The sequence below is a fragment of the Pseudophryne corroboree genome, chromosome 7 (assembly GCF_028390025.1).
Source record: "Pseudophryne corroboree isolate aPseCor3 chromosome 7, aPseCor3.hap2, whole genome shotgun sequence".
NCBI classification, from domain to species: Eukaryota; Metazoa; Chordata; class Amphibia; order Anura; family Myobatrachidae; genus Pseudophryne; species Pseudophryne corroboree.
Genome location: NC_086450.1, coordinates 406,940,690 through 406,967,929, shown reverse-complemented (window position 1 = coordinate 406,967,929; position 27,240 = coordinate 406,940,690). Strand labels below are relative to the sequence as shown.

General features: G+C 48.6%; 1 protein-coding gene across 5 annotated transcripts in view; it reads right to left on the bottom strand.

Moving 5' to 3' along the window:
* Positions 1 to 27,240, bottom strand: part of IFT140 (intraflagellar transport 140) — a 364,909-nt gene that overhangs the window by 75,090 nt on the left and 262,579 nt on the right. For all 5 annotated transcript variants that reach the window (XM_063934664.1, XM_063934666.1, XM_063934665.1 and 2 more), the window contains 2 exons: positions 16,937 to 17,114; positions 8,753 to 8,943 (listed from right to left, as the gene is read on the bottom strand). In XM_063934664.1, the coding sequence (XP_063790734.1) occupies positions 8,753 to 8,943; positions 16,937 to 17,114 (369 nt within the window). The remainder of the gene's footprint in view (positions 1 to 8,752; positions 8,944 to 16,936; positions 17,115 to 27,240) is intronic.

Sequence of the window (27,240 nt, the reverse complement as noted above, 5' to 3'; positions counted from 1 at the left end):
GAGACAGAGGGAGAGTTTGCCAGCACACACCAGAGCGCTATATATATACAGGGATAACCTTATATAAGTGTTTTTCCCCTTATAGCTGCTGTATAGTTAATACTGCGCCTAATTAGTGCCCCCCTCTCTTTTTTAACCCTTTCTGTAGTGTAGTGACTGCAGGGGAGAGCCAGGGAGCTTCCCTCCAACGGAGCTGTGAGGGAAAATGGCGCCAGTGTGCTGAGGAGATAGGCTCCACCCCCTTATCGGCGCCCTTATCTCCTGTTTTTCTATGTATTCTGGCAGGGGTTAAATGCATCCATATAGCCCAGGAGCTATATGTGATGCATTTTTTTGCCATCTAAGGTGTTTTTATTGCGTCTCAGGGCGCTCCCCCCCAGCGCCCTGCACCCTCAGTGACCGAAGTGTGAAGTGTGCTGAGAGCAATGGCGCACAGCTGCAGTGCTGTGCGCTACCTTGTTGAAGACAGGACGTCTTCTGCCGCCGATTTTCCGGACCTCTTCTGCCTTCTGGCTCTGTAAGGGGGCCGGCGGCGCGGCTCTGGGACCCATCCAAGCTGGGCCTGTGATCGTCCCTCTGGAGCTAATGTCCAGTAGCCTAAGAAGCCCAATCCACTCTGCACGCAGGTGAGTTCGCTTCTTCTCCCCTTAGTCCCTCGATGCAGTGAGCCTGTTGCCAGCAGGTCTCACTGAAAATAAAAAACCTAAACTAAAACTTTCACTAAGAAGCTCAGGAGAGCCCCTAGTGTGCACCCTTCTCGTTCGGGCACAGAGATCTAACTGAGGCTTGGAGGAGGGTCATAGGGGGAGGAGCCAGTGCACACCAGATAGTCCTAAAGCTTTCTTTAGATGTGCCCAGTCTCCTGCGGAGCCGCTATTCCCCATGGTCCTTACGGAGTCCCCAGCATCCACTTAGGACGTTAGAGAAATATATATATATATATATATATATATATATATGGAGACAGTTCCCCCAATAAGGCCCTTTGGAGAGACAGAGAGAGAGAGTATGCCAGCACACACCCAGCGCCAATAACACTGGAAACAAAATTCCCAGCTAAACAGCGCTTTTATATAATCATATGGATAAATCTATACACTCACTGCGCCTTACAAGTGCCCCCCCCCCAATCCTCTTTTTTGCCCTCCATCACCGTGTACAGCAGGGGAGAGTCCGGGGAGCCAGCTTCTGCAGTGTGCTGTGGAGAAAATGGCACTGGTTAGTGCTGTGAGATCAAGCTCCGCCCCCTCAGCAGCGGGCTCCGGTCCCGCTCAAATGTATTTATACTGGCGGGGGATTATAAAATATACTGCCTCCGCAGCCTATATATTCATATGAGCCAGTCCTAGAGGTTTATTGCTGCCCAGGGCGCCCCCCCAGCGCCCTGCACCCATCAGTGCATGCAGTGTGTGTAGGGTGTGGGAGCAATGGCGCTGCGCGTTACCTCATAGAAGATCTGAAGTCTTCTGCCGCCTTTGAAGTCTTCTTTCTTCTTATACTCACCCGGCTTCTATCTTCCGGCTCTGCGAGGAGGACGGCGGCGCGGCTCCGGGACGAACGGCGAGGGTGAGACCTGAGTTCCGACTCCCTCTGGAGCTAATGGTGTCCAGTAGCCTAAGAAGCAGAGCCTATCATTTAAGTAGGTGTGCTTCTCTCTCCTCAGTCCCACGATGCAGGGAGCCTGTTGCCAGCAGTGCTCCCTGAAAATAAAAAACCTAACAAAATTCTTTTTCAGAGAAACTCACGAGAGCTCCCCTGTAATGCAACCAGTCTTCTCTGGGCACAGGATCTAACTGAGGTCTGGAGGAGGGGCATAGAGGGAGGAACCAGTGCACACCCATTCTAAAGTTCTTTATAGTGCCCATGTCTCCTACGGAGCCCGTCTATACCCCATGGTCCTTACGGAGTCCCCAGCATCCTCTAGGACGTAAGAGAAATAACGAGATTTATGGTAAGAACTTACCTTTGTTAAATCTTTTTCTGCGAGGTACACTGGGCTCCACAAGGATTGGACAATGGGGTGTAGAGTAGGATCTTGATCCGAGGCACCAACACGCTCAAAGCTTTGACTGTTCCCAGAATGCACAGCGCCGCCTCCTCTATAACCCACCTCCCTGCACAGGAGCTCAGTTTTTAGTTAACCAGCCCAATGCAGTAGCAGGAAAAGAGACGACAACGGTTAGTAGCCACATACACCACACTCTCACGACAGAAGTGTCATCGGCTAATGCCATACCAACCCAAAGAAGCTAAGTGCGTCAGGGTGGGCGCCTTGTGGAGCCCAGTGTACCTCGCAGAAAGAGTTTTAACAAAGGTAAGGTCTTACCATAAATCTCGTTTTCTGCTGCGGGGTACACTGGGCTCCACAAGGATTGGACAATGGGGATGTCCTAAAGCAGTTCCTTATGGGAGGGGACGCACTGTAGCGGGCACAAGAACCCGGCGTCCAAAGGAAGCATCCTGGGAAGCGGCAGTATCGAAGGCATAGAACCTTATGAACGTGTTCCCTGAGGACCACGCAGCCGCCTTGCACAATTGATCAAGGGTCGCACCACGGGGTATCCGGACTCCAGGTCGACAGCACAAAGGTCGACACACCTTAGGTCGACGCCAATTGGTCGACACACCTTAGGTCGACATGGGCAAAAGGTCGACATGGACAAAAGGTCGACAGGAACAAGGTCGACATGGAAAAAGGTCGACATGGAAAAAGGTCGACATGAGTTTTTCACGATTTTTTTCTTTTTTTGAATCTTTTCATACTTAACGATCCACGTGGACTACGATTGGAACGGTAAAGTGTGCCGAGCGAAGCGGTAGCGGAGCGAAGGCACCATGCCCGAAGGGGACGCGGTGCACTAATTGGGGTTCCCGGTCACTCTACGAAGAAAACGACACCAAAAAAACATAAAAAACTCATGTCGACCTTTTTCCATGTCGACCTTGTTCCTGTCGACCTTTTGTCCATGTCGACCTAAGGTGTGTAGACCAATTGGCGTCGACCTAAGGTGTGTCGACCTTTGTGCTGTCGACCCTCAGTCCCAGACCCGCACCACGGCGGGCCGCCCAAGAAGGTCCAACAGACAGAGTAGAATGGGCCGTGATGTGAGCAGGAGCTGAGAGACCAGCCCTCACATAAGCATGTGCAATCACCATTCTAATCCATCTGGCCAGGGTCTGCTTGTGAGCAGGCCCGCCACGTTTCTGAAATCCAAACAAAGAGAGAATCAGATTTTTGAATAGAAGTAGTTCTCTTCACGTAGATACGGAAAGCCCGTACCACATCCAAAGTGCGCTCTTTGGGAGACAAATCAGGAGAGACAAAGGCCGGAACCACAATCTCCTGATTAAGGTGGAACGAAGAAACCACCTTAGGCAAATATCCGTGACGAGTTCGAAGAACCGCCTGGTCACGGTGAAAAATCAGATATGGAGAACTACAAGACAAGGCACCCAGATCCGACACTCTTCTAGCAGAGGCAATAGCCAGCAAGAACACCACCTTAAGTGAAAGCCACTTAAGGTCTGCTGAACCCAGGGGTTCAAACGGAGGCTCCTTCAACGCCTCCAAAACCACGACAAGTCCCAAGGAGCCACAGGCGGGACATAGGGAGGTTGGATACGCAACACACCCTGAGTGAAAGTATGAACATCAGGTAAAGTCACAATTTTTCTCTGAAATCACACCGACAAGGCAGAAATATAAACCTTGAGGGAGGCCAGACGCAGGCCTAAATCTAGGCCCTGCTGCAGAAAAGCCAAAAGTTTGGCCGTACTAAACTTGGAAGCGTCATAATTATTAGATGCGCACCAAACAAAGTAGGAATGCCAGACCCTATGGTAAATCCGAGCAGAAACCGGTTTCCGGATCCGCAACATAGTTTTAATGACCTCTTCAGAAAAACCCTTAGCCCTCAAGACGGAAGCTTCAAGAGCCATGCCGTCAAAGACAGCCGGGGTCCCTGAACGAGTAGGTCTGGGCGTTGTGGAAGTAGAAGTGGACGCTCTGACGATAGGCCTTGCAGGTCTGAGAACCAGTGCCGTCTGGGGCCACGCCGGAGCTATGAGAAGCAGATTTCCTTTTTCTTGCTTGAACTTCCGAATTACCCTGGGCAGGAGTGACACCGGAGGGAACACATACGGCAGCCGAAACCTCCACGGCACCGCCAGCACACCCACGAATGCTGCTTGAGGATCCCTTGTCCTTGCTCCGAAGACCGGAACCTTGTGATTGTGTCGAGACGCCGTCAGATCTACATCTGGAAGACCCCACTTTTCCACTAGGAGTTGAAACACTTTTGGATGGAGGCCCCACTCGCCGGCATGCACGTCCTGACGACTGAGAAAGTCCGCTTCCCAATTCAGGACTCCCGGAATGAATATTGCCGATATGGCCAGTAGATGGTGTTCCGCCCAACGTAGAATCCGTGAAACTTCCCTTCAGTGCCAAATGGCTTCGAGTGCCGCCTTGATGATTTATGTAAGCCACTGTGGTGGCGTTGTCCGACTGTACTTGAACAGGACGGTTCTGAATTAAATGCTGGGCTAGGTTCAAGACATTGAAGACCGCCCGCAATTCCAGAATGTTGATCGAGAGGAGAGATTCCTCCTTGGACCACCGACCCTGAAGGGAGTGTTGCTCCAGCACCGCGCCCCAACCTCTTAGACTGGCATCTGTCGTCAACAGGATCCAGTTGGATATCCAGAAGGGACGGCCCCTGCACAATTGTTGGTCCCGAAGCCACCAAAGTAGCGACAGACAGACCACCGGAGTCAATGAGATCATTTGAGACCTGATCCGGTGAGGTAGGCCATCTCACTTGGCTAGAATCAGCCTCTGGAGGGGGCGAGAATGGAATTCAGCATACTCCACCATGTCGAATTCTGAGACCATGAGGCCCAGCACCTGCATTGCCGAATGTATCGACACTTGCGGACGAGAAAGGAAGCAACGAATCCTGTCCTGAAGCTTCAGGACTTTCTCCTGAGACAAGAACAACCGCTGGTTGTGAGTGTCCAATAGCGCTCCCAGGTGCACCATGCTCTGAGCAGGGACCAGGGAGGATTTCTTCCAGTTGATGAGCCACCCGTGGGCTTGTAGAAACCAGACAGTCATATCCAGATGACGTAGGAGAAGTTCTGGGGAATTTGCCAGGATTAACAAGTCGTCCAGGTACGGCAGCATCCCGACCCCTTGACGGCGGAGTACCACCGTCATCACCGCCATTACTTTGGTGAAGACTCGCGGAGCCGTTGTTAAACCAAAAGGTAACGCCCGAAACTGGTAATGGAGGTTGCCAATAGCAAACCTCAGGTATTGCTGATGTGACACTGCTATAGGAATATGCAGGTAAGCATCCTGTATGTCCAGGGAGACCATGTAGTCCCCAGGTTCCAAGGCCAGAACTATAGAGCGAAGGGTTTCCATACGGAACTTGGAAACCTTCACAAACCTGTTCAATGCCTTGAGGTTGAGAATGGGCCGGGAGGACCCATTCGGTTTCGGGACTAGAAACAGCGGAGAATAGTACCCCACGGCCCATCTGAGCAAGAGGCACCTGTACTACAACTCCTGTATCCAGGAGGGTCTGTACCACCGAATGCAGTGTGTTTGCCTTTGTCTGGTCCGACGGGACGTCTGTCTGGCAAAATCGATGAGGGGGTCGGTTTTTGAAGGCTATGGCGTAACCTCGAGTGACGACTTCCCGAACCCAGGCATCTGACGTGGTCTTCAACCATTCCTGGGTATACCCTAGAAGCCGGCCCCTCACCCTGGGATCCCCCATGGGGAGGCCCGCCCCATCATGCGGCAGGCTTATCGGTCTTGAAAGCTGGCTGACGGGCAGCCCAGGCTCTTTTGGGCTTTGGCTTACCAGGTTTGGAAGTGTGGGCCTGCTTGTGGTATGCCTGACCTTTTGCTTTACCTGAAGGGCGAAAGGACGTACCTTTAGCCTTCGACACAGAAGGGGCGGTATTTGGCAAACAGGCAGTTTTGGCAGTAGCCAAGTCAGCCACTATCTTATTTAAGTCAACTCCAAACAGAATATCTCCCTTGAAAGGCAGTACCTCCAGGGTTTTTCTAGAGTCCAGATCCACAGACCAGGATCTCAGCCACAATATCCGGCGATTCAGGACTGACGTAGTAGAGGCCTTGGCTGCTAGGATACCGGCATCAGAAGCCGCCTCTTTAATATAACGAGAAGCTGTGACAAGCATTGTCTAGCATGGTCAGAGGAGATTTCAGCTTCTAACTCCAAGGCCCATGCTTCAATAGCCTCGGCAGCCCATGTCGCTGCAATAGTGGGCTTTTGTGCAGCACCCGCGAGGGTGTAAATCGCTTTCAGACAACCCTCCACACGCTTATCCGTAGGATCTTTTAGAGACGTGACGGTAGTGACAGGCAGAGCTGAGGAAACCACCATCCTAGCCACACGTGAGTCCACTGGAGGAGGCGTTACCCAATTCTTAGACAGCTCTGGCGCGAGGGGATTGCGAGCCAGCATCTTCTTTTGAGGCACAAACTTCGTACCCGGGTTTTCCCAGGGTTCCGGACGTATATCCACTAGGTGGTCAGAGTGAGGTAAAACTTGTTTATCCACCTTCTGACGCTTGAACCTATCTGGTTTCGGGATCATCCGTAATCTGTAGAATTAACTTAATAGCCTCCAAAAGATCAGGAACATCCACATGTGAACTACCCTCCCCATCAGCCGTATCTGAGTCAGAACCTGTGGGGTCAGTGTACGTGCCGTCTTCATCAGACGAGGTGTCAGTGACAGCAGTGGATTGTGAGGAGACAAGCGCTCGCTTAGAGGACCCCTTGGACTTAGGCAAGCGATGGTCAGACTTTTTAGTAGTCAGGGACTGGTTCAACTTCTTTAATTGAGCAGATAAATCGTCCGCCAACGGCGGGTTAGCTACAGGGACCACATACGGTTGTACCGGCATAGAGGGTCCCATAGGGGGTGTTAGTTTATGAACTAGCGTATGCAGAAGAGTGGAAAAAGCGGCCCACGGTGGGTCAGTATGTGCCTCCGTTGCCACAGTCCCACTGGGGGGCAAGGAGCCCCCAGAACCAGAGCCCACAGTTGCTATATTCTCCTCATATGGGTCTGTGGCTTCAGCAACACCGGCAGTGTGTTCAGCCCCAGAACCGTTACCCTCAGAAGCAGACATGATATAACTTGCAGTATGAGGTAACACAGTACAATTATCAGCAGTACTATACCTCTAAACCCAAACCCCTGCGCAGTGTAGTCAGCACTAGCAGAGATAAAGGAGAGATATGGTGACTAAATCACAGAGAAAAATACGTAATACAGTACCGGTATATCTTTTTGAAAATCCTATATTAGATAAAACCTGACGCACCAAGCCCCCTCAGGTTACAGAATATAGGGATAGCAAGTTGAGTGAAAGACACGAAATGTACAACACTCAGCTATCAAATGCACACACAGAAAGTCACAGTTTGTACAATGCAGAGGTTATTACTGACAATAATACTGCACTGGACCAGCTTACACAGCTATATAACAAGAGATATAACAGGACACAGTAAGAACTGGATGTATATCACAGGGTAATTGTACTATAAAACCCTGACTAAATGCACTCTTTCTTAACTATCACTGTCTAAAAAGGCAGGTAGAATACTTAAGTGTCATGTAAAGGCACAGCGCTGACAACCAGGCGGCTTTACATAGGAGGATTTGCCCAAGCAGTCCCAGGAACAGTGAGCTGAGGGATAATGGCGCCGCAGACACTGCCAGGGAGTGAGGGAGAGACAGATATGCAGCTCCAGGGCGGGAACACTTGCTAGAAATGGCTCCCTTGGGCTGGGGGAGGGGCTTCAGGTCTAAGCCTTATCCCCCTGCTGGCAAAACCACTGGGTACTGTGGGCGATAAAAAAATCGGTTTAGAGAGAAAACCTGACCTGCGCCCATGCCCTGGTGATCTAGTGGGATCGACTGTACTGCCACAGTGTCCACTGCCAGCGCGCGCGGCCCGCCTCCCACTGACCGCGCCGGATCGCGATAAAGACCGGGTCCCGCAAGCGGGACCCACTTACCACCTCCCGAAGCGCGGCCACGCGATCCTGGAGAGCCCCAGCCGTGTGTGTCTAACGTGTTAAGTGCCTGCTTACTGCAGCACCAAACTTACAAAACTGAGCTCCTGTGCATGGAGGCGGGGTTATAGAGGAGGCGGCGCTATGCCTTCTGGGAACAGTCAAAGCTTTGAGCCTGTTGGTGCCTCGGATCAAGATCCTACTCTACACCCCATTGTCCAATCCTTGTGGAGCCCAGTGTACCCCGCAGCAGAAAAAACAAATAGTAAAAATAACTCAATGGTCTTCCTCGCCATCTTTTAATTTAAGGAGAATGAGATAGTCCTATATTTTTAAAGACTTTTTAAAACAAATTTCCAAGAGCACTCCAAACACTACAACAAAAAGCTTCACACACAATTGTAATAAAGATAATTCCCATTTTCACTCACACTCATGATTAAAATAAACCATAACTAAGGCTAAACTGAAGCTAAAACTAATCTGTGTTTTAGGAGAAATATTAAGAAAAAAAAGTTAAACAGAAAAATATGTGAGGAGAAAAATGAAAGAAAATTTGCACAAATACAAATGTATTGCATAGCTGTATAGTTTGTGGTTCCAAAATGACTTTTACTGTATACTTCTCCCCACCTTCTCTAGTCCAGTTACCATGATAGTACTGATCACTATTAGTATACTTACTGCATGAGAGATACACTACGGTCTCCAGTAGCCTCCATGTGCTTGGCATAGTGATAGTAGGTAGTGCGGAGGTGCATTCGGTCATGGCTCTCCGCGGTCTCAATGGCCTTCTGCCACTGGCCCCAAGCCTGGTAGAGGTTATTTAGAAGATCGTAGCGCCTGCAGCTTTTATACAGCTGTTCTGCATCTTCCTACAAGAGAGACACTAATCATCCATGCACTTCTATTTCAGCAGGCTCTAATGATTAGTGCTCCAAGCATGCAACAACAGAACACATCTTCCTTGTCAACATACTAAAGTGACTTACATCTGCCCCCAAAGAATCTAACTGCTAAGGACAAATTTCTAGTCTCCCTCAGATTTATAATTTGTATTTTTATTTTCTCAAGATATTCACAAATTGCAACTATCCCGATTAGTGCAAATTAAATAAACGTGGAGAAGATCATTTACATATTTGTCATTTACACCTCGGCTTCATGATCAGATAGAAGTCAGGTACAACTCTGAAATCAGAAGCTACTGCGCAGTTCATCCACACCAGACATGTTGTTGAAGTTGTCGCTGGCTGCTAAAGGAGATCATCATTCCAGCTGTAGCTGCTCATATATAGTCCACTAAATTGAATGTGTTCTTCGGATTTGATACATTACCTAAGTTATTTCTAAAAATGATAATGCAATGCTAGCACTTTAATATGTGCACTAATGCATATCAGTAAATATCTTTATTACAGCGCTATTGCAAATCTGCATTTTGTTTTTCCTGCTGTGTGACAAGCGATCAGTACTTGCTCTGTTTACTGTGCCCGTTTAGAACATGTAACTAGCATCAATAGTTGCCTAAAACCTGTAAAGCCATATTCCCATCTTTGGTAACCAGTAAATATATAACAATATATTCCATGAACATTCATACTGAATATTTGAGCAATATCTTCTAATTCATTTCACTTTTCTTACATCTTATTAACTTTAGCAAAGATGGCACTGCTTTCAGAATAGCACAGGAGGTCCTAATAAGTATGAACAACAATCTAGGATTACGCACCAGTATCTGCCACAAAGAAAGGCAGCTACACCGACGCGTACCTTCCAAATGCCCTAATCTAGGCAGGCCAGTAACAATTCTAGGGGTGTCTTATTGCGTACTTGGCTACTTTACCAGAAGCACACTGCCAAATTTTGAGGGAGTTCTCCCACACTCTGTGAAATGCGAGATCCAGAGGCTGATTAAGTCACTTGAGGTGAAACGCGACATCATGGCCCAAGGTGTTGCAAATCACTGCAACATCTCCCTCTACAGAAAGTATGTCCAGCTGGCTCAACTACCAGGATTTTTGTACCGACTGCCAGGATTGTTGGGAAAGTCCACACAAGTGTCTTACTGGGGGGTCATTCCGAGTTGATCGTAGCCCTGCAAAATTTTGCAGGGCTACGATCATGTCCATAGACATGCGGGGGGACGCTCAGCACAGGGCTATCCTGCCCCGCATATCAGTGCCGCCCCCCTCCCCCGCAGAAGTGATTTTGCACTTTAGGAGTAGCTCCCGGCCAGCGCAGATTTAGCGTGCTGGCCGGGAGCTACTCGTTGCTCCCCGGCCCGCAGCGGCTGCGTGTGATGTCACGCAGCCGATGCGGACCACCCCCCCGCACGGTCCGTCTGGCATGTGCTGCGATAAACTGCAGCGTGCGATCGGGTCAGAATGACCCCCAGAATCACTTAGATCTTTAGAAGCACTAGATACACCCTGTTGACGTGGCACGGCCAAATGATAGGGGCACATCCCCAGAGAAAATTCTGGAGATTTCACTGACAAAACACAGCTGTGTACCAGTTTTCCTTTCTCCAAATGAAAAAATAAATCAAAAAAACTATTTAAAAATTTTTTTATTTTTTTATTTCTTTGTCAAAAACTTCTAGTCATGTAAAATAAAATAAGAATTTACTTACCGATAATTCTATTTCTATTTCTCGTAGTCCGTAGTGGATGCAGGGGACTCCGTAAGGACCATGGGGAATAGCGGCTCCGCAGGAGACTGGGCACATCTAAAGAAAGCTTTAGGACTATCTGGTGTGCACTGGCTCCTCCCCCTATGACCCTCCTCCAAGCCTCAGTTAGGATACTGTGCCCGGACGAGCGTACACAATAAGGAGGGATTTTGAATCCCGGGTAAGACTCATACCAGCCACACCAATCACAGCGTACAACTTGTGTTCTGAACCCAGTTAACAGCATGATAACAGAGGAGCCTCTAGAAAAGATGGCTCACTACAGCAATAACCCGATTTTTTGGTAACAATAACTATGTACCAGTATTGCAGACAATCCGCACTTGGGATGGGCGCCCAGCATCCACTACGGACTACGAGAAATAGAATTATCGGTAAGTAAATTCTTATTTTCTCTAACGTCCTAAGTGGATGCTGGGGACTCCGTAAGGACCATGGGGATTATACCAAAGCTCCCAAACGGGCGGGAGAGTGCGGATGACTCTGCAGCACCAATGAGAGAACTCCAGGTCCTCCTCAGCCAGGGTATCAATTTTGTAGAATTTTACAAACGTATTTGTTCCTGACCAAGTAGCTGCTCGGCAAAGTTGTAAAGCCGAGACCCCTCGGGCAGCCGCCCAAGATGAGCCCACCTTCCTTGTGGAGTGGGCATTTACAGATTTTTGGCTGTGGCAGGCCTGCCACAGAATGTGCAAGCTGAATTGTACTACAAATCCAACGAGCAATAGTCTGCTTAGAAGCAGGAGCACCCAGCTTGTTGGGTGCATACAGGATAAACAGCGAGTCAGTTTTCCTGACTCCAGCCGTCCTGGAAACATATATTTTCAGGGCCCTGACAACGTCTAGCAACTTGGAATCCTCCAAGTCCCTAGTAGCCGCAGGCACCACAATAGGTTGGTTCAGGTGAAACGCTGAAACCACCTTAGGGAGAAACTGAGGACGAGTCCTCAATTCCGCCCTGTCCGAATGGAAAATCAGATAAGGGCTTTTACAGGATAAAGCCGCCAATTCTGACACGCGCCTGGCCCAGGCCAGGGCCAACAGCATGACCACTTTCCATGTGAGATATTTTAACTCCACAGATTTAAGTGGTTCAAACCAATGTGACTTTTGGAACCCAAAAACTACATTGATATCCCAAAGTGCCACTGGAGGCACAAAAGGAGGCTGTATATGCAGTACCCCTTTTACAAACGTCTGAACTTCAGGGACTGAAGCTAGTTCTTTTTGGAAGAAAATTGACAGGGCCGAAATTTGAACCTTAATGGACCCCAATTTCAGGCCCATAGACACTCCTGTTTGCAGGAAATGCAGGAAATGTAGGAATCGACCCAGTTGAATTTCCTCCGTCGGGCCTTACTGGCCTCGCACCACGCAACATATTTTCGCCAAATGCGGTGATAATGTTTTGCGGTTACATCCTTCCTGGCTTTGATCAGGATAGGGATGACTTCATCCGGAATGCCTTTTTTCCTTCAGGATCCGGCGTTCAACCGCCATGCCGTCAAACGCAGCCGCGGTAAGTCTTGGAACAGACAGGGTCCTTGCTGGAGCAGGTCCCTTCTTAGAGGTAGAGGCCACGGATCCTCCGTGAGCATCTCTTGAAGTTCCGGTTACCAAGTCCTTCTTGGCCAATCCGGAGCCACGAATATAGTGCTTACTCCTCTCCATCTTATCAATCTCAGTACCTTGGTTATGAGAGGCAGAGGAGGGAACACATACACTGACTGGTACACCCACGGTGTTACCAGAGCGTCTACAGCTATTGCCTGAGGGTCCCTTGACCTGGCGCAATACCTGTCGAGTTTTTCCCAACGGTTTATAATCATGTGGAAGACTTCTGGGTGAAGTCCCCACTCTCCCGGGTGGAGGTCGTGCTGAGGAAGTCTGCTTCCCAGTTGTCCACTCCCGGAATGAATACTGCTGACAGTGCTATCACATGATTTTCCGCCCAGCGAAGAATCCTTGCAGCTTCTGCCATTGCCCTCCTGCTTCTTGTGCCACCCTGTCTGTTTACGTGGGTGACTGCCGTGATGTTGTCCGACTGGATCAACACCGGCTGACCTTGAAGCAGAGGTCTTGCTAAGCTTAGAGCATTGTAAATGGCCCTTAGCTTCAGGATATTTATGTGAAGTGATGTCTCCAGGCTTGACCATAAGCCCTGGATATTCCTTCCCTGTGTGACTGCTCCCCAGCCTCGCAGGCTGGCATCCGTGGTCACCAGGACCCAGTCCTGAATGCCGAATCTGCGGCCCTCTAGAAGATGAGCACTCTGCAACCACCACAGGAGGGACACCCTTGTCCTTGGTGACAGGGTTATCCGCTGATGCATCTGAAGATGCGACCAGGACCATTTGTCCAGCAGGTCCCACTGGAAAGTTCTTGCGTGGAATCTGCCGAATGGGATTGCTTCGTAGGAAGCCACCATTTTACCCAGAACCCTTGTGCATTGATGCACTGAGACTTGGCTCGGTTTTAGGAGGTTCCTGACTAGCTCGGATAACTCCCTGGCTTTCTCCTCCGGGAGAAACACCTTTTTCTGGACTGTGTCCAGGATCATCCCTAGGAACAGAAGACAAGTCGTCGGAACCAGCTGCGATTTTGGAATATTGAGAATCCAATCGTGCTGCCGCAACACTACCTGAGACAGTGCTACACCGACCTCCAACTGTTCCCTGGATCTTACCCTTATCAGGGAATCGTCCAAGTAAGGGATAACTAAAATTCCCTTCCTTCGAAGGAATATCATCATTTCGGCCATTACCTTGGTAAAGACCCGGGGTGCCGTGGACCATCCATACGGCAGCGTCTGAACTGATAGTGACAGTTCTGTACCATAAACCTGAGGTACCCTTGATGAGAAGGGTAAATTTTGACATGAAGGTAAGCATTCTTGATGTCCCGAGACATCATGTAGTCCCCTTCTTCCAGGTTCGCAATCACTGCTCTGAGTGACTCAATCTTGAATTTGAACCTCTGTATGTAAGTGTTCAAAGATTTTAGATTTAGAATCGGTCTCACCGAGCCGTCCGGCTTCGGTACCACAACAGTGTGGAATAATACCCCGTTCCCTGTTGCAGGAGGGGTACCTTGATTATCACCTGCTGGGAATACAGCTTGTGAATGGCTTCCAAAACTGTCTCCCTGTCAGAAGGAGACATCGGTAAGGCCGACTTTAGGAAACGGCGAGGGGGAGACGTCTCGAATTCTAATTTGTACCCCTGAGATATCACCTGAAGGATCCAGGGGTCTACTTGCGAGTGAGCCCACTGCGCGCTGAAATTCATTGAGACGGGCCCCCCACCGTGCCTGATTCTGCTTGTAAAGCCCCAGCGTCATACTGAGGGCTTGGCAGAGGCGGGAGAGGGTTTCTGTTCCTGGGAACTGGCTGATTTCTGCAGCCTTTTTCCTCTCCCTCTGTCACGGGGCAGAAATGAGGAACCTTTTGCCCGCTTGTCCACGAAAAGACTGCGCCTGATAATACGGTGTCTTCTCATGTTGAGAGGCGACCTGGGGTACAAACGTGGATTTCCCAGCTGTTGCCGTGGCCACCAGGTCTGAAAGACCGACCCCAAATAACTCCTCCCTTTAATAAGGCAATACTTCCAAATGCCGTTTGGAATACGCATCACCTGACCACTGACGTGTCCATAACCTTCTACTGGTAGAAATGGACAACGCACTTAGACTTGATGCCAGTCGGCAAATATTCCGCTGTGCATCACGCATATATAGAAATGCATCTTTTAAATGCTCTATAGGCAAAAATATACTGTCCCTATCTAGGGTATCAATATTTTTAGTCAGGGAATCCGACCACGCCAACCCAGCACTGCACATCCAGGCTGAGGCGATTGCTGGTCGCAGTATAACACCAGTATGTGTGTAAATACATTTTAGGATACCCTCCTGCTTTCTATCAGCAGGATCCTTAAGGGCGGCCATCTCAGGAGAGGGTAGAGCCCTTACAAGCGTGTGAGCGCTTTATCCACCCTAGGGGGTGTTTCCCAACGCACCCTAACCTCTGGCGGGAAAGGATATAATGCCAATAACATTTTAGAAATTATCAGTTGTTATCGGGGGAAAACCACGCATCATCACACACCTCATTTAATTTCTCTGATTCAGGAAAACTACAGGTAGTTTTTCCTCACCGAACATAATACCCCTTTTTGGTGGTACTCGTATTATCAGAAATGTGTAAAACATTTTTCATTGCCTCAATCATGTAACGTGTGGCCCTACTGGAAGTCACATTTGTCTCTTCACCGTCGACACTGGAGTCAGTATCCGTGTCGGCGTCTATATCTGCCATCTGAGGTAACGGGCGCTTTAGAGCCCCTGACGGCCTATGAGACGTCTGGACAGGCCCAAGCTGAGTAGCCGGCTGTCTCATGTCAACCACTGTCTTTTATACAGAGCTGACACTGTCACGTAATTCCTTCCAACAGTTCATCCACTCAGGTGTCGACCCCCTAGGGGGTGACATCACTATTACAGGCAATCTGCTCCGTCTCCACATCATTTTTCTCCTCATACATGTCGACACAAACGTACCGACATATAGCACACACACAGGGAATGCTCTGATAGAGGACAGGACCCCACTAGCCCTTTGGGGAGACAGAGGGAGAGTTTGCCAGCACACACCAGAGCGCTATATATATATACAGGGATAACCTTATATAAGTGTTTTTCCCCTTATAGCCGCTGTATCTTTAATACTGCGCATAATTAGTGCCCCCCCTCTCTTTTTTAACCCTTTCTGTAGTGTAGTGACTGCAGGGGAGAGACAGGGAGCTTCCCTCCAACGGAGCTGTGAGGGAAAATGGCGCCAGTGTGCTGAGGAGATAGGCTCCGCCCCCTTATCGGCGGCCTTATCTCCCGTTTTTCTATGTATTCTGGCAGGGGTTAAATGCATCCATATAGCCCAGGAGCTATATGTGATGCATTTTTTGCCATCCAAGGTGTTTTTTATTGCGTCTCAGGGCGCCCCCCCCAGCGCCCTGCACCCTCAGTGACCGGAGTGTGAAGTGTGCTGAGAGCAATGGCGCACAGCTGCAGTGCTGTGCGCTACCTTGTTGAAGACAGGACGTCTTCTGCCGCCGATTTTCCGGACCTCTTCTGCCTTCTGGCTCTGTAAGGGGGCCGGCGGCGCGGCTCTGGGACCCATCCAGGCTGGGCCTGTGATCGTCCCTCTGGAGCTAATGTCCAGTAGCCTAAGAAGCCCAATCCACTCTGCACGCAGGTGAGTTCGCTTCTTCTCCCCTTAGTCCCTCGATGCAGTGAGCCTGTTGCCAGCAGGTCTCACTGAAAATAAAAAACCTAAACTAAAACTTTCACTAAGAAGCTCAGGAGAGCCCCTAGTGTGCACCCTTCTCGTTCGGGCACAAAGATCTAACTGAGGCTTGGAGGAGGGTCATAGGGGGAGGAGCCAGTGCACACCAGATAGTCCTAAAGCTTTCTTTAGATGTGCCCAGTCTCCTGCGGAGCCGCTATTCCCCATGGTCCTTACGGAGTCCCCAGCATCCACTTAGGACGTTAGAGAAAAGAATATACTCCCTCCTTAATGTATAAGTATATGAGAAGTCTACTTGACCATTACCTTTACAATATCACTTGACCTGCAGCTTAATGTTTTTCAATGGTCACCGAAATCCTTACACCCCTTTCACATCGCCAATGCCGGAACCCACCCGGGAATTTGAAACGGGTCCTTCCCGAGTGGGATCCGGCATTGGACGCTACTGCTGGCTTCCCTGACCCGGCAATATGCTGGGCGGGTTGCCATGGCAGCGGGGGGCAGAGCTGGCAGTGGGAGCTCATCTCCGCGCCGCCTCTCCCTGTTGTAGTGAACGGGTCCTGGGTTTCATCGACCCGGGAGCCCGTTTACGCTGTCATTGACCCGGTATTCAACCAGGGAATAACACTGTTTTATTTCCGGGTTGAATTGCCAGGTCAGTCGACCCGGGATTTCAACTATGGCGCTTTCACACCGCATGCTGACCCGTGTCGTCCCGGCAATATGCCAGGTCGATATTGGGTTATTTGAGCGGTGTGAAAGGGGTATTAATGATCTCTAGTATCATAATCTCATATATGTCCTTTTACTGTATATGCTGGTGTTGCTATCTGTTGAAGTCAATGTCAGTGTGAAGACAATCTCCTACCAGCATGCCCAGCTGTATGGCTAACATAGCCACTCTGGCCTCTATCTCCGGCTCCTGCTCTGCTTCTCGCAATGCCTTGGCTCCTCTGGCGTGGCCCATTTTTCCCAGGCACACTTTGGCAACATCGAGTCGTCTTGTCTTGACGCACATACGTGCCATGTTTTCCCAGACTGTTTCACTATAATGAAGACAATATACATGGTTACCAATTTTAATTGGAACAATAAGGTTATATTTTATTTTAATTGTTTCCTATTAGTGTACCCAATGTAGACAACTTTTATATCTTTGTTTAATCCATGTACTTTAATATTGCCTACAGTATCACCCTCTTCGCTTCATTCACAGAAATAAAGATATGTAGTCTACACATTAAACATTGTCAATAATATACAAACAGGGGTCATTCAATCCATTTGTCCACCTATTTCCAGTACTGATGATTAATCCACCCTTTGCACTATTCCATACAGGTTGAGTCCCATATAGCCAAAAATCCACTATCCAAATATTACAAAATTCTAAATACTTTGAGATAGTGACAGCTTTGCTTTCTGATGTACACAGACTTTGTTTCAAGCACAAAATTATTCAAAAGCCTATATAATAAGAATTTACTTACCGATAATTCTATTTCTCGGAGTCCGTAGTGGATGCTGGGGTTCCTGAAAGGACCATGGGGAATAGCGGCTCCGCAGGAGACAGGGCACAAAAAGTAAAGCTTTAGGATCAGGTGGTGTGCACTGGCTCCTCCCCCTATGACCCTCCTCCAAGCCTCAGTTAGGATACTGTGCCCGGACGAGCGTACACAATAAGGAAGGATTTTGAATCCCGGGTAAGACTCATACCAGCCACACCAATCACACTGTACAACCTGTGATCTGAACCCAGTTAACAGTATGATAACAGCGGAGCCTCTGAAAGATGGCTCACAACAATAATAACCCGATTTTTTGTAACTATGTACAAGTAATGCAGATAATCCGCACTTGGGATGGGCGCCCAGCATCCACTACGGACTCCGAGAAATAGAATTATCGGTAAGTAAATTCTTATTTTCTCTATCGTCCTAGTGGATGCTGGGGTTCCTGAAAGGACCATGGGGATTATACCAAAGCTCCCAAACGGGCGGGAGAGTGTGGATGACTCTGCAGCACCGAATGAGAGAACTCCAGGTCCTCCTCAGCCAGGGTATCAAATTTGTAGAATTTTGCAAATGTGTTTGCCCCTGACCAAGTAGCAGCTCGGCAAAGTTGTAATGCCGAGACCCCTCGGGCAGCCGCCCAAGATGAGCCCACCTTCCTTGTGGAGTGGGCATTTACATATTTTGGCTGTGGCAGGCCTGCCACAGAATGTGCAAGCTGAATTGTATTACACATCCAACTAGCAATAGTCTGCTTAGAAGCAAGAGCACCCAGTTTGTTGGGTGCATACAGGATAACAGCAAGTCAGTTTTCCTGACTCCAGCCGTCCTGGAACCTATACTTTCAGGGCCCTGACAACATCCAGCAACTTGGAGTCCTCCAAGTCCCTAGTAGGCGCAAGGCACCACAATAAGCTGGTTCAGGTGAAACACTGACACCAACTTAGGGAGAGAACTGGGGACGAGTCCGCAGCTCTGCCCTGTCCGAATGGACAAACAGATATGGGCTTTTTTGAGAAAAAAAACACCAATTTGACACTCGCCTGGCCCAGGCCAGGGCCAAGAGCATGGTCACTTTTCATGTGAGATGCTTCAAATCCACAGATTTGACTGGTTTTAAACCAATGTGATTTGAGGAATCCCAGAACTACGTTGAGATCCCACAGTGCCACTGGAGGCACAAAAGGGGGTTGTATATGCAATACTCCCTTGACAAACTTCTGGACTTCAGGAACTGAAGCCAATTCTTTCTGGAAGAAAATCGACAGGGCCGAAATTTGAACCTTAATGGGCCCCAATTTGAGGCCCATAGACACTCCTGTTTGCAGGAAATGCAGGAATCGACCGAGTTGAAATTTCTTCGTGGGGCCTTCCTGGCCTCACACCACGCAACATATTTTCGCCACATGTGGTGATAATGTTGTGCGGTCACCTCCTTCCTGGCTTTGACCAGGGTAGGAATGACCTCTTCCGGAATGCCTTTTTCCCTTAGGATCCGGCGTTCCACCGCCATGCCGTCAAACGCGGCTGCGGTAAGTCTTGGAACAGACATGGTACTTGCTGAAGCAAGTCCCTTCTTAGCGGCAGAGGCCATAAGTCCTCTGTGAGCATCTCTTGAAGTTCCGGGTACCAAGTCCTTCTTGGCCAATCCGGAGCCATGAGTATAGTTCTTACTCCTCTACGTCTTATAATTCTCAGTACCTTGGGTATGAGAAGCAGAGTAGGGAACACATACACCGACTGGTACACCCACGGTGTTACCAGAACGTCCACAGCTATTGCCTGAGGGTCTCTTGACCTGGCGCAATACCTGTCCCGTTTTTTGTTCAGACGGGACGCCATCATGTCCACCTTGGTATTTCCCAACGGTTCACAATCATGTGGAAAAACTTCCCGATGAATTTTCCACTCTCCCGGGTGGAGGTCGTGCCTGCTGAGGAAGTCTGCTTCCCAGTTTCCACTCCCGGAATGAAACACTGCTGACAGTGCTATCACATGATTTTCCGCCCAGCGAAAAGTCCTTGCAGTTTTTGCCATTGCCCTCCTGCTTCTTGTGCCGCCCTGTCTGTTTACGTGGGCGACTGCCGTGATGTTTTTCCCACTGGATCAATACCGGCTGACCTTGAAGCAGAGGTCTTGCTAAGCTTAGAGCATTATAAATTTACCCTTAGCTCCAGTATATTTATGTGGAGAAAAGTCTCCAGACTTGATCACACTCCCTGGAAATTTTTTCCTTGTGTGACTGCTCCCCAGCCTCTCGGGCTGGCCTCCGTGGTCACCAGCATCCAATCCTGAATGCCGAATCTGCGGCCCTCTAGAAGATGAGCACTCTGTAACCACCACAGGAGAGACACCCTTGTCCTTGGATATAGGGTTATCCGCTGATGCATCTGAAGATGCGATCCGGACCATTTGTCCAGCAGATCCCACTGAAAAGTTCTTGCGTGAAATCTGCCGAATGGAATTGCTTCGTAGGAAGCCACCATTTTTACCAGGACCCTTGTGCAATGATGCACTGACACTTTTCCTGGTTTTAGGAGGTTCTTGACTAGCTCGGATAACTCCCTGGCTTTCTCTTCCGGGAGAAACACCTTTTTCTGGACTGTGTCCAGAATCATCCCTAGGCACAGCAGACGTGTCGTCAGGATCAGCTGCGATTTTGGAATATTTAGAATCCACCCGTGCTGTTGTAGCAGTATCCGAGATAGTGCTACTCCGACCTCCAACTGTTCCCTGGACTTTGCCCTTATCAGGAGATCGTCCAAGTAAGGGGTAATTTAAGACGCCTTTTCTTCGAAGAAGAATCATCATTTCGGCCATTACCTTGGTAAAGACCCGGGGTGCCGTGGACAATCCAAACGGCAGCGTCTGAAACTGATAGTGACAGTTCTATACCACGAACCTGAGGTACCCTTAGTGAGAAGGGCAAATTTGGGACATGGAGGTAAGCATCCCTGATGTCCCGGGACACTATATAGTCCCCTTCTTCCTGGTTCGTTATCACTGCTCTGAGTGACTCCCTCTTGCTTTGAACCTTTGTAAGTGTTCAAATTTTTTTAGATTTAGAATAGGTCTCACCTAGCCTTCTGGCTTCAGTACCACAATATAGTGTGGAATAATACCCCTTTCCTTGTTGTAGGAGGGGTAATTTGATTATCACCTGCTGGGAATACAGCTTGTGAATTTTTTTCCATACTGCCTCCTAGTCGGAGGGAGACCTTGGTAAAGCAGACTTCAGGAGCCTGCGAGGGGGAAACGTTTCGACATTCCAATCTGTACCCCTGGGGTACTACTTGTAGGATCCAAGGGTCCTGTACGGTCCCAGCGTCATGCTGAGAGCTTGGCAGAAGCGGTGGAAGGCTTCTGTTCCTGGGAATGGGCTGCCTGCTGCAGTCTTCTTCCCTTTCCTCTATCCCTGGGCAAATATGACTCTTATAGGGACGAAAGGACTGAGGCTGAAAAGACGGTGTCTTTTTCTGCAGAGATGTGACTTAGGGTAAAACCGGTGGATTTTCCAGCAGTTGCCGTGGCCACCAGGTCCGATGGACCGACCACAAATAACTCCTCTTCCTTTATACGGCAATACACCTTTGTGCCGTTTGGAATCTGCATCACCTGACCACTGTCGTGTCCATAAACATCTTCTGGCAGATATGGACATCGCACTTACTCTTGATGCCAGAGTGCAAATATCCCTCTGTGCATCTCGCATATATAGAAATGCATCCTTTAAATGCTCTATAGTCAATAAAATACTGTCCCTGTCAAGGGTATCAATATTTTTAGTCAGGGAATCCGACCAAGCCACCCCAGCTCTGCACATCCAGGCTGAGGCGATCGCTGGTCGCAGTATAACACCAGTATGTGTGTATATACTTTTATATGATATTTTCCAGCCTCCTGTCAGCTGGTTCCTTGAGGACGGCCCTATCTATAGACGGTACCGCCACTTGTTTTGATAAGCGTGTGAGCGCCTTATCCACCCTAAGGGGTGTTTCCCAACGCGCCCTAACTTCTGGCGGGGAAGGGTATACCGCCAATAATTTTCTATCGGGGGGAACCCACGCATCATCACACACTTCATTTAATTTATCTGATTCAGGAAAAACTACAGGTAGTTTTTTCACATCCCACATAATACCCTCTTTTGTGGTACTTGTAGTATCAGAAATATGTAACCCCTCCTTCATTGCCCTTAACGTGTGGCCCTAATAAGGAATACGTTTGTTTATTCACCGTCGACACTGGATTCAGTGTCCGTGTCTGTGTCTGTGTCGACCGACTAAGGTAAACGGGCGTTTTAAAACCCCTGACGGTGTTTTTGAGACGTCTGGACCGGTACTAATTGTTTGTCGGCCGTCTCATGTCGTCAACCGACCTTGCAGCGTGTTGACATTATCAAGTAATTCCCTAAATAAGCCATCCATTCCGGTGTCGACTCCCTAGAGAGTGACATCACCATTACAGGCAATTGCTCCGCCTCCTCACCAACATCGTCCTCATACATGTCGACACACACGTACCGACACACAGCACACACACAGGGAATGCTCTGATAGAGGACAGGACCCACTAGCCCTTTGGAGAGACAGAGGGAGAGTTTGCCAGCACACACCAAAAAACGCTATAATTATATAGGGACAACCTTATATAAGTGTTTTCCCTTATAGCATCTTTTTATATATTTCTAACGCCAAATTAGTGCCCCCCCTCTCTGTTTTAACCCTGTTTCTGTAGTGCAGTGCAGGGGAGAGCCTGGGAGCCTTCCCTCCAGCCTTTCTGTGAGGGAAAATGGCGCTGTGTGCTGAGGAGATAGGCCCCGCCCCTTTTTCGGCGGGCTCGTCTCCCGCTCTTCAACGGATTCTGGCAGGGGTTAAATATCTCCATATAGCCCCCGGAGGCTATATGTGAGGTATTTTTTGCCAAAAAATAGGTTTACATTGCCTCCCAGGGCGCCCCCCTCCCAGCGCCCTGCACCCTCAGTGACTGCCGTGTGAAGTGTGCTGAGAGCAATGGCGCACAGCTGCAGTGCTGTGCGCTACCTTAAGAAGACTGAGGAGTCTTCTGCCGCCGATTCTGGACCTTCTTCTCTTTTCAGCATCTGCAAGGGGCCGGCGGCGAGGCTCCGGTGACCATCCAGGCTGTACCTGTGATCGTCCCTCTGGAGCTAATGTCCAGTAGCCAAAGAAGCCAATCCATCCTGCACGCAGGTGAGTTCACTTCTTCTCCCCTAAGTCCCTCGTTGCAGTGATCCTGTTGCCAGCAGGACTCACTGTAAAATAAAAAACCTAAGCTAAACTTTTCTAAGCAGCTCTTTAGGAGAGCCACCTAGATTGCACCCTTCTCGGCCGGGCACAAAAATCTAACTGAGGCTTGGAGGAGGGTCATAGGGGGAGGAGCCAGTGCACACCACCTGATCCTAAAGCTTTACTTTTTGTGCCCTGTCTCCTGCGGAGCCGCTATTCCCCATGGTCCTTTCAGGAACCCCAGCATCCACTAGGACGATAGAGAAAATAAAAGGTTAACGCTGCTCCTCACCTCTATGGGGGGAATTCAAGTGTTTTGCTCGCTGGCATCTGACAGAGCAATTCAAGTGTTGCTCAGTTCGGGTGCGCACAGCCAGCGCTGACATTACTGTTATGTTTGGTACGTCATTTAGACGGGCTGGTAACTAGTATTGTAGAAATTTAGCGTCAGGTTATGTGTATAAGGTGTATATGAACATAAAATGCATTTCGTGGTATGCAAATATTCCAAACTACGGAAAACTTCTAAATCCAAAATACCCAATCACTTCGGATATGGGAGACTCAACCTGCACAAAGTCATTTAAAGCATTAGGGGGGTATTCAATTAGTGCTGTTTTTTCGACCACGCGTATTGGTGAATTCGCTGCCGATACACGTGTTTTGGCGAATTTGTGGGGCGTTTTTGCTCATTTTTGGTGCATTTTCGCCCATGCCGATTAAAAAACAAAACAAAAAAAAGGGAAACAGCATGGGCAAAAATGGATTAAAAATCAGGCGAAAATGCCTGCAATTGAATACCCTGTCGAATTACTGCCATTTTTTTCGACCAGTCGAAAAAACAGCACTTCATTTTATATCCTCCTTAATCTTTAACAGATGGTAAAATAGCACATAGCTGCCACTGTTGTTAATAGTGATGAGATCATAAATTATATAAAAACTCTACCAAGATACTACTAAAATATTGCTAATGGCAAAAGATGAATTATATAAAGAAAACATTAAGGACACTGATTAGTAACCCTTTTCTCAATAATTCCTTATCAAATCTCAGGATCCATGTTTGTATCCTTACAAATTAAAGTAAATAATTTAAATATGAAATCAGTAAATGATGAGCAGATGTAAAACAGGGTCGTTCTTCATAAATTGTCTTGTGACCTTTGTATCTTGGCATGCCCAGATAGATTTGTCTTTTTATAGATGTTTATTATATGTGATGAGTGTTTATGAATGTGCTTGAAGCACAAACACGGCTGAACACGAGAACACGTACACAGAATCCCTTCCCATCAGTAAACACCCCCTGTTCTCACTATGGTGTGGACAGTGCATTTCCTGTTTCTAAGTCAAGAAGAGAGAGCCCTGGCTTGGCCTTACTCTGACTCTGGGCATTAATGGCAGGAGAAGTGATAGAAGGGAGAGAGGAATAAATATATAGGAGAGAGAGAAAAAGATAGGAGGGAGAGAAAGAAATAAGGAAAGGGAAGAGAGATGTGAGAGAAAAAGAAAGAGGAGAAAGTGGAAGAGTATGAGAAAATGAGAAAAAAGGTGAGAAAGAAATAGGAAGAGAGAGATAAAGGAGTGAAGGAAAAAAGATGACAGAAGAAAAGGGAAGAGGTCAGAGAAAAATAAAGAGGAGAGACTGAAAGAGAAAGAGAAAAGGAGAGAAATAAAGTTATAAAAGGGGAGAAAGAATGAGAGATAATGAGAAGGAAGACAGAGGAGAAAGAAAGAGAAGGAAGAGAGGAGAAAATAAGAATTTACTCACCGGTAATTCTATTTCTCGTAGTCCGTAGTGGATGCTGGGGACTCCGTAAGGACCATGGGGAATAGCGGGCTCCGCAGGAGACTGGGCACGCTAAAGAAAGATTTAGTACTATCTGGTGTGCACTGGCTCCTCCCTCTATGCCCCTCCTCCAGACCTCAGTTAAGGAAACTGTGCCCGGAAGAGCTGACATTACAAGGAAAGGATTTTGGAATCCAGGGTAAGACTCATACCAGCCACACCAATCACACCGTATAACTTGTGATAAACTTACCCAGTTAACAGTATGAACAAACAACAGAGCATCAACCAATGGATGCCAACATAACATAACCCTTTATTAAGCAATAACTATATACAAGTATTGCAGAAAGTCCGCACTTGGGACGGGCGCCCAGCATCCACTACGGACTACGAGAAATAGAATTACCGGTGAGTAAATTCTTATTTTCTCTAACGTCCTAGTGGATGCTGGGGACTCCGTAAGGACCATGGGGATTATACCAAAGCTCCCAAACGGGCGGGAGAGTGCGGATGACTCTGCAGCACCGAATGGGCAAACACCAGGTCCTCCTCAGTCAGGGTATCAAACTTGTAGAACTTTGCAAATGTGTTTGAACCCGACCAAGTAGCAGCTCGGCAAAGCTGTAATGCCGAGACCCCTCGGGCAGCCGCCCAAGAAGAGCCCACCTTCCTAGTGGAATGGGCTTTTACTGATTTTGGATGCGGCAATCCAGCCGCAGAATGAGCCTGCTGAATCGTGTTACAGATCCAGCGAGCAATGGTTTGCTTTGAAGCAGGAGCACCCAGCTTGTTGGATGCATACAGGATAAACAGCGAGTCAGTCTTCCTGACTCCAGCCGTCCTGGCAACATAGATCTTCAAAGCCCTGACTACATCAAGCAACTTGGAATCCTCCAAGTCACGAGTAGCCGCAGGCACCACAATGGGTTGGTTCAGATGAAAAGATGACACCACCTTTGGCAGAAACTGCGGATGAGTTCGCAATTCTGCCCTGTCCATATGGAAAACAAGATAGGGGCTTTTACATGACAAAGCCGCCAATTCTGACACACGCCTAGCTGAGGCTAGGGCCAACAGCATGACCACTTTCCAAGTGAGATACTTTAGCTCCACCGTCTTAAGTGGCTCAAACCAGTGGGATTTCAGGAAAGCCAATACCACGTTAAGATCCCAAGGTGCCACTGGTGGCACAAAAGGAGGCTGAATATGCAGCACTCCCTTAACAAACGTCTGAACCTGTTAGGGTCTCCTGCCCTGTGCTGCCACGTCGTCATGGCAACCGGGAGACAAGTGCTAGCGGAGTGACCTGAGCGCAGCTGATACTCCGGTTCGGGTCTTTTGCTGTGCAGTGGTTATAGGCTCTGTGCATGGCAGGGGATCCGGTGCTGGTTTTTGTGCTCACAGTCTGTGAGGTCTGAGTGGGGCGTGGACAGCACCTGCTTTATAAGGCCTCTTCTCAGGGTAAGCAGATGCTGCTGAATCTTTGTTGGTTAGTCAGTTTCTGAAAGTTAGCCAGTACTGTGTAGCTTTGTATTTGTTTGTTGCTTACTGCAAATAGGCCTGGGGATTTGGTATTACACTCTGCCAATCCAGACCTAGCAGTAAGACTGGAGTCAGTCGTTTAGCTTGCTGGGGTTCTGTTACTACTCTGTGAACTTAGCAAGTTTGCGGCTGTATTCTAAGACTTGCCTGTCTAATCCTGTCTCACTGTGCTAGGTGTCAGGGGTCAGTTTAGTGGCAGTAAACTGAACCTGTGCACTGCAAGTGAGAATTAGGATTGTGGAGACTCTCCTTGTGTCTATCATTCCATCTCTGACCAAGGAGTTTACTGCCACACCCGTTGGTAACCCTTTAGGGTTTTGCTGTTGCCCTTAGCAACAGCATTTCGGGTTCTCTACGTATTAAAACACAACATCTTGCTTTTCCCATCTGAGCAGTTCTAATACAAGGGAGATACCCAGTTCCTTAGCCTCTGGGCTTCTCTGTTCACTTTGTGTGTATTTTGTTACCCTATCACCTTCTGTGTACGTTATGTCATGTTCCCCAGTCTGTCTGTAAGTCCATTTGTTTTGCATAACAGTTCAAACACCAGTACATTCCTGCAGGCACTGGAGTGCATAACAGTCCTGACACCAGTACTTTCCTGCAGGCACTGGTGTGCATAACATATTCAGCAGCCTAATACTCCTGTTGAAATTTTGTGGGAATATGGAGCATACCCCTCAAAATACGTTGCAACAGGTGGTCGATCAGGTGCAGGTCCTGACTCGACAATTTAATGATTTGTCCATTAAAATGCACACCTCCCAGGCTGCTGGCGGAGCTCCCGCAGCAGCAGCACCTGCAGGGGTTAAGGAGCCGAAAGTAAATCTCCCGGATCGTTTTTCTGGAGATCGCTCGCAGTTCTTTTGTTTCAAGGAGAGCTGCAAGCTATACTTCCGGCTTAGGCCTCAGTCTTCTGGGTCGGAGATTCAGCGGGTGGGCATAGTGATTTCCTTGCTACAAGGAGACCCACAGGTCTGGGCATATGGGTTGCAGCCTGACTGTCCGTCGCTTAAAAGTGTTGATGCTTTTTTTACGGCACTGGGCATGTTGTATGATGACCCTGACAAGACGGCCT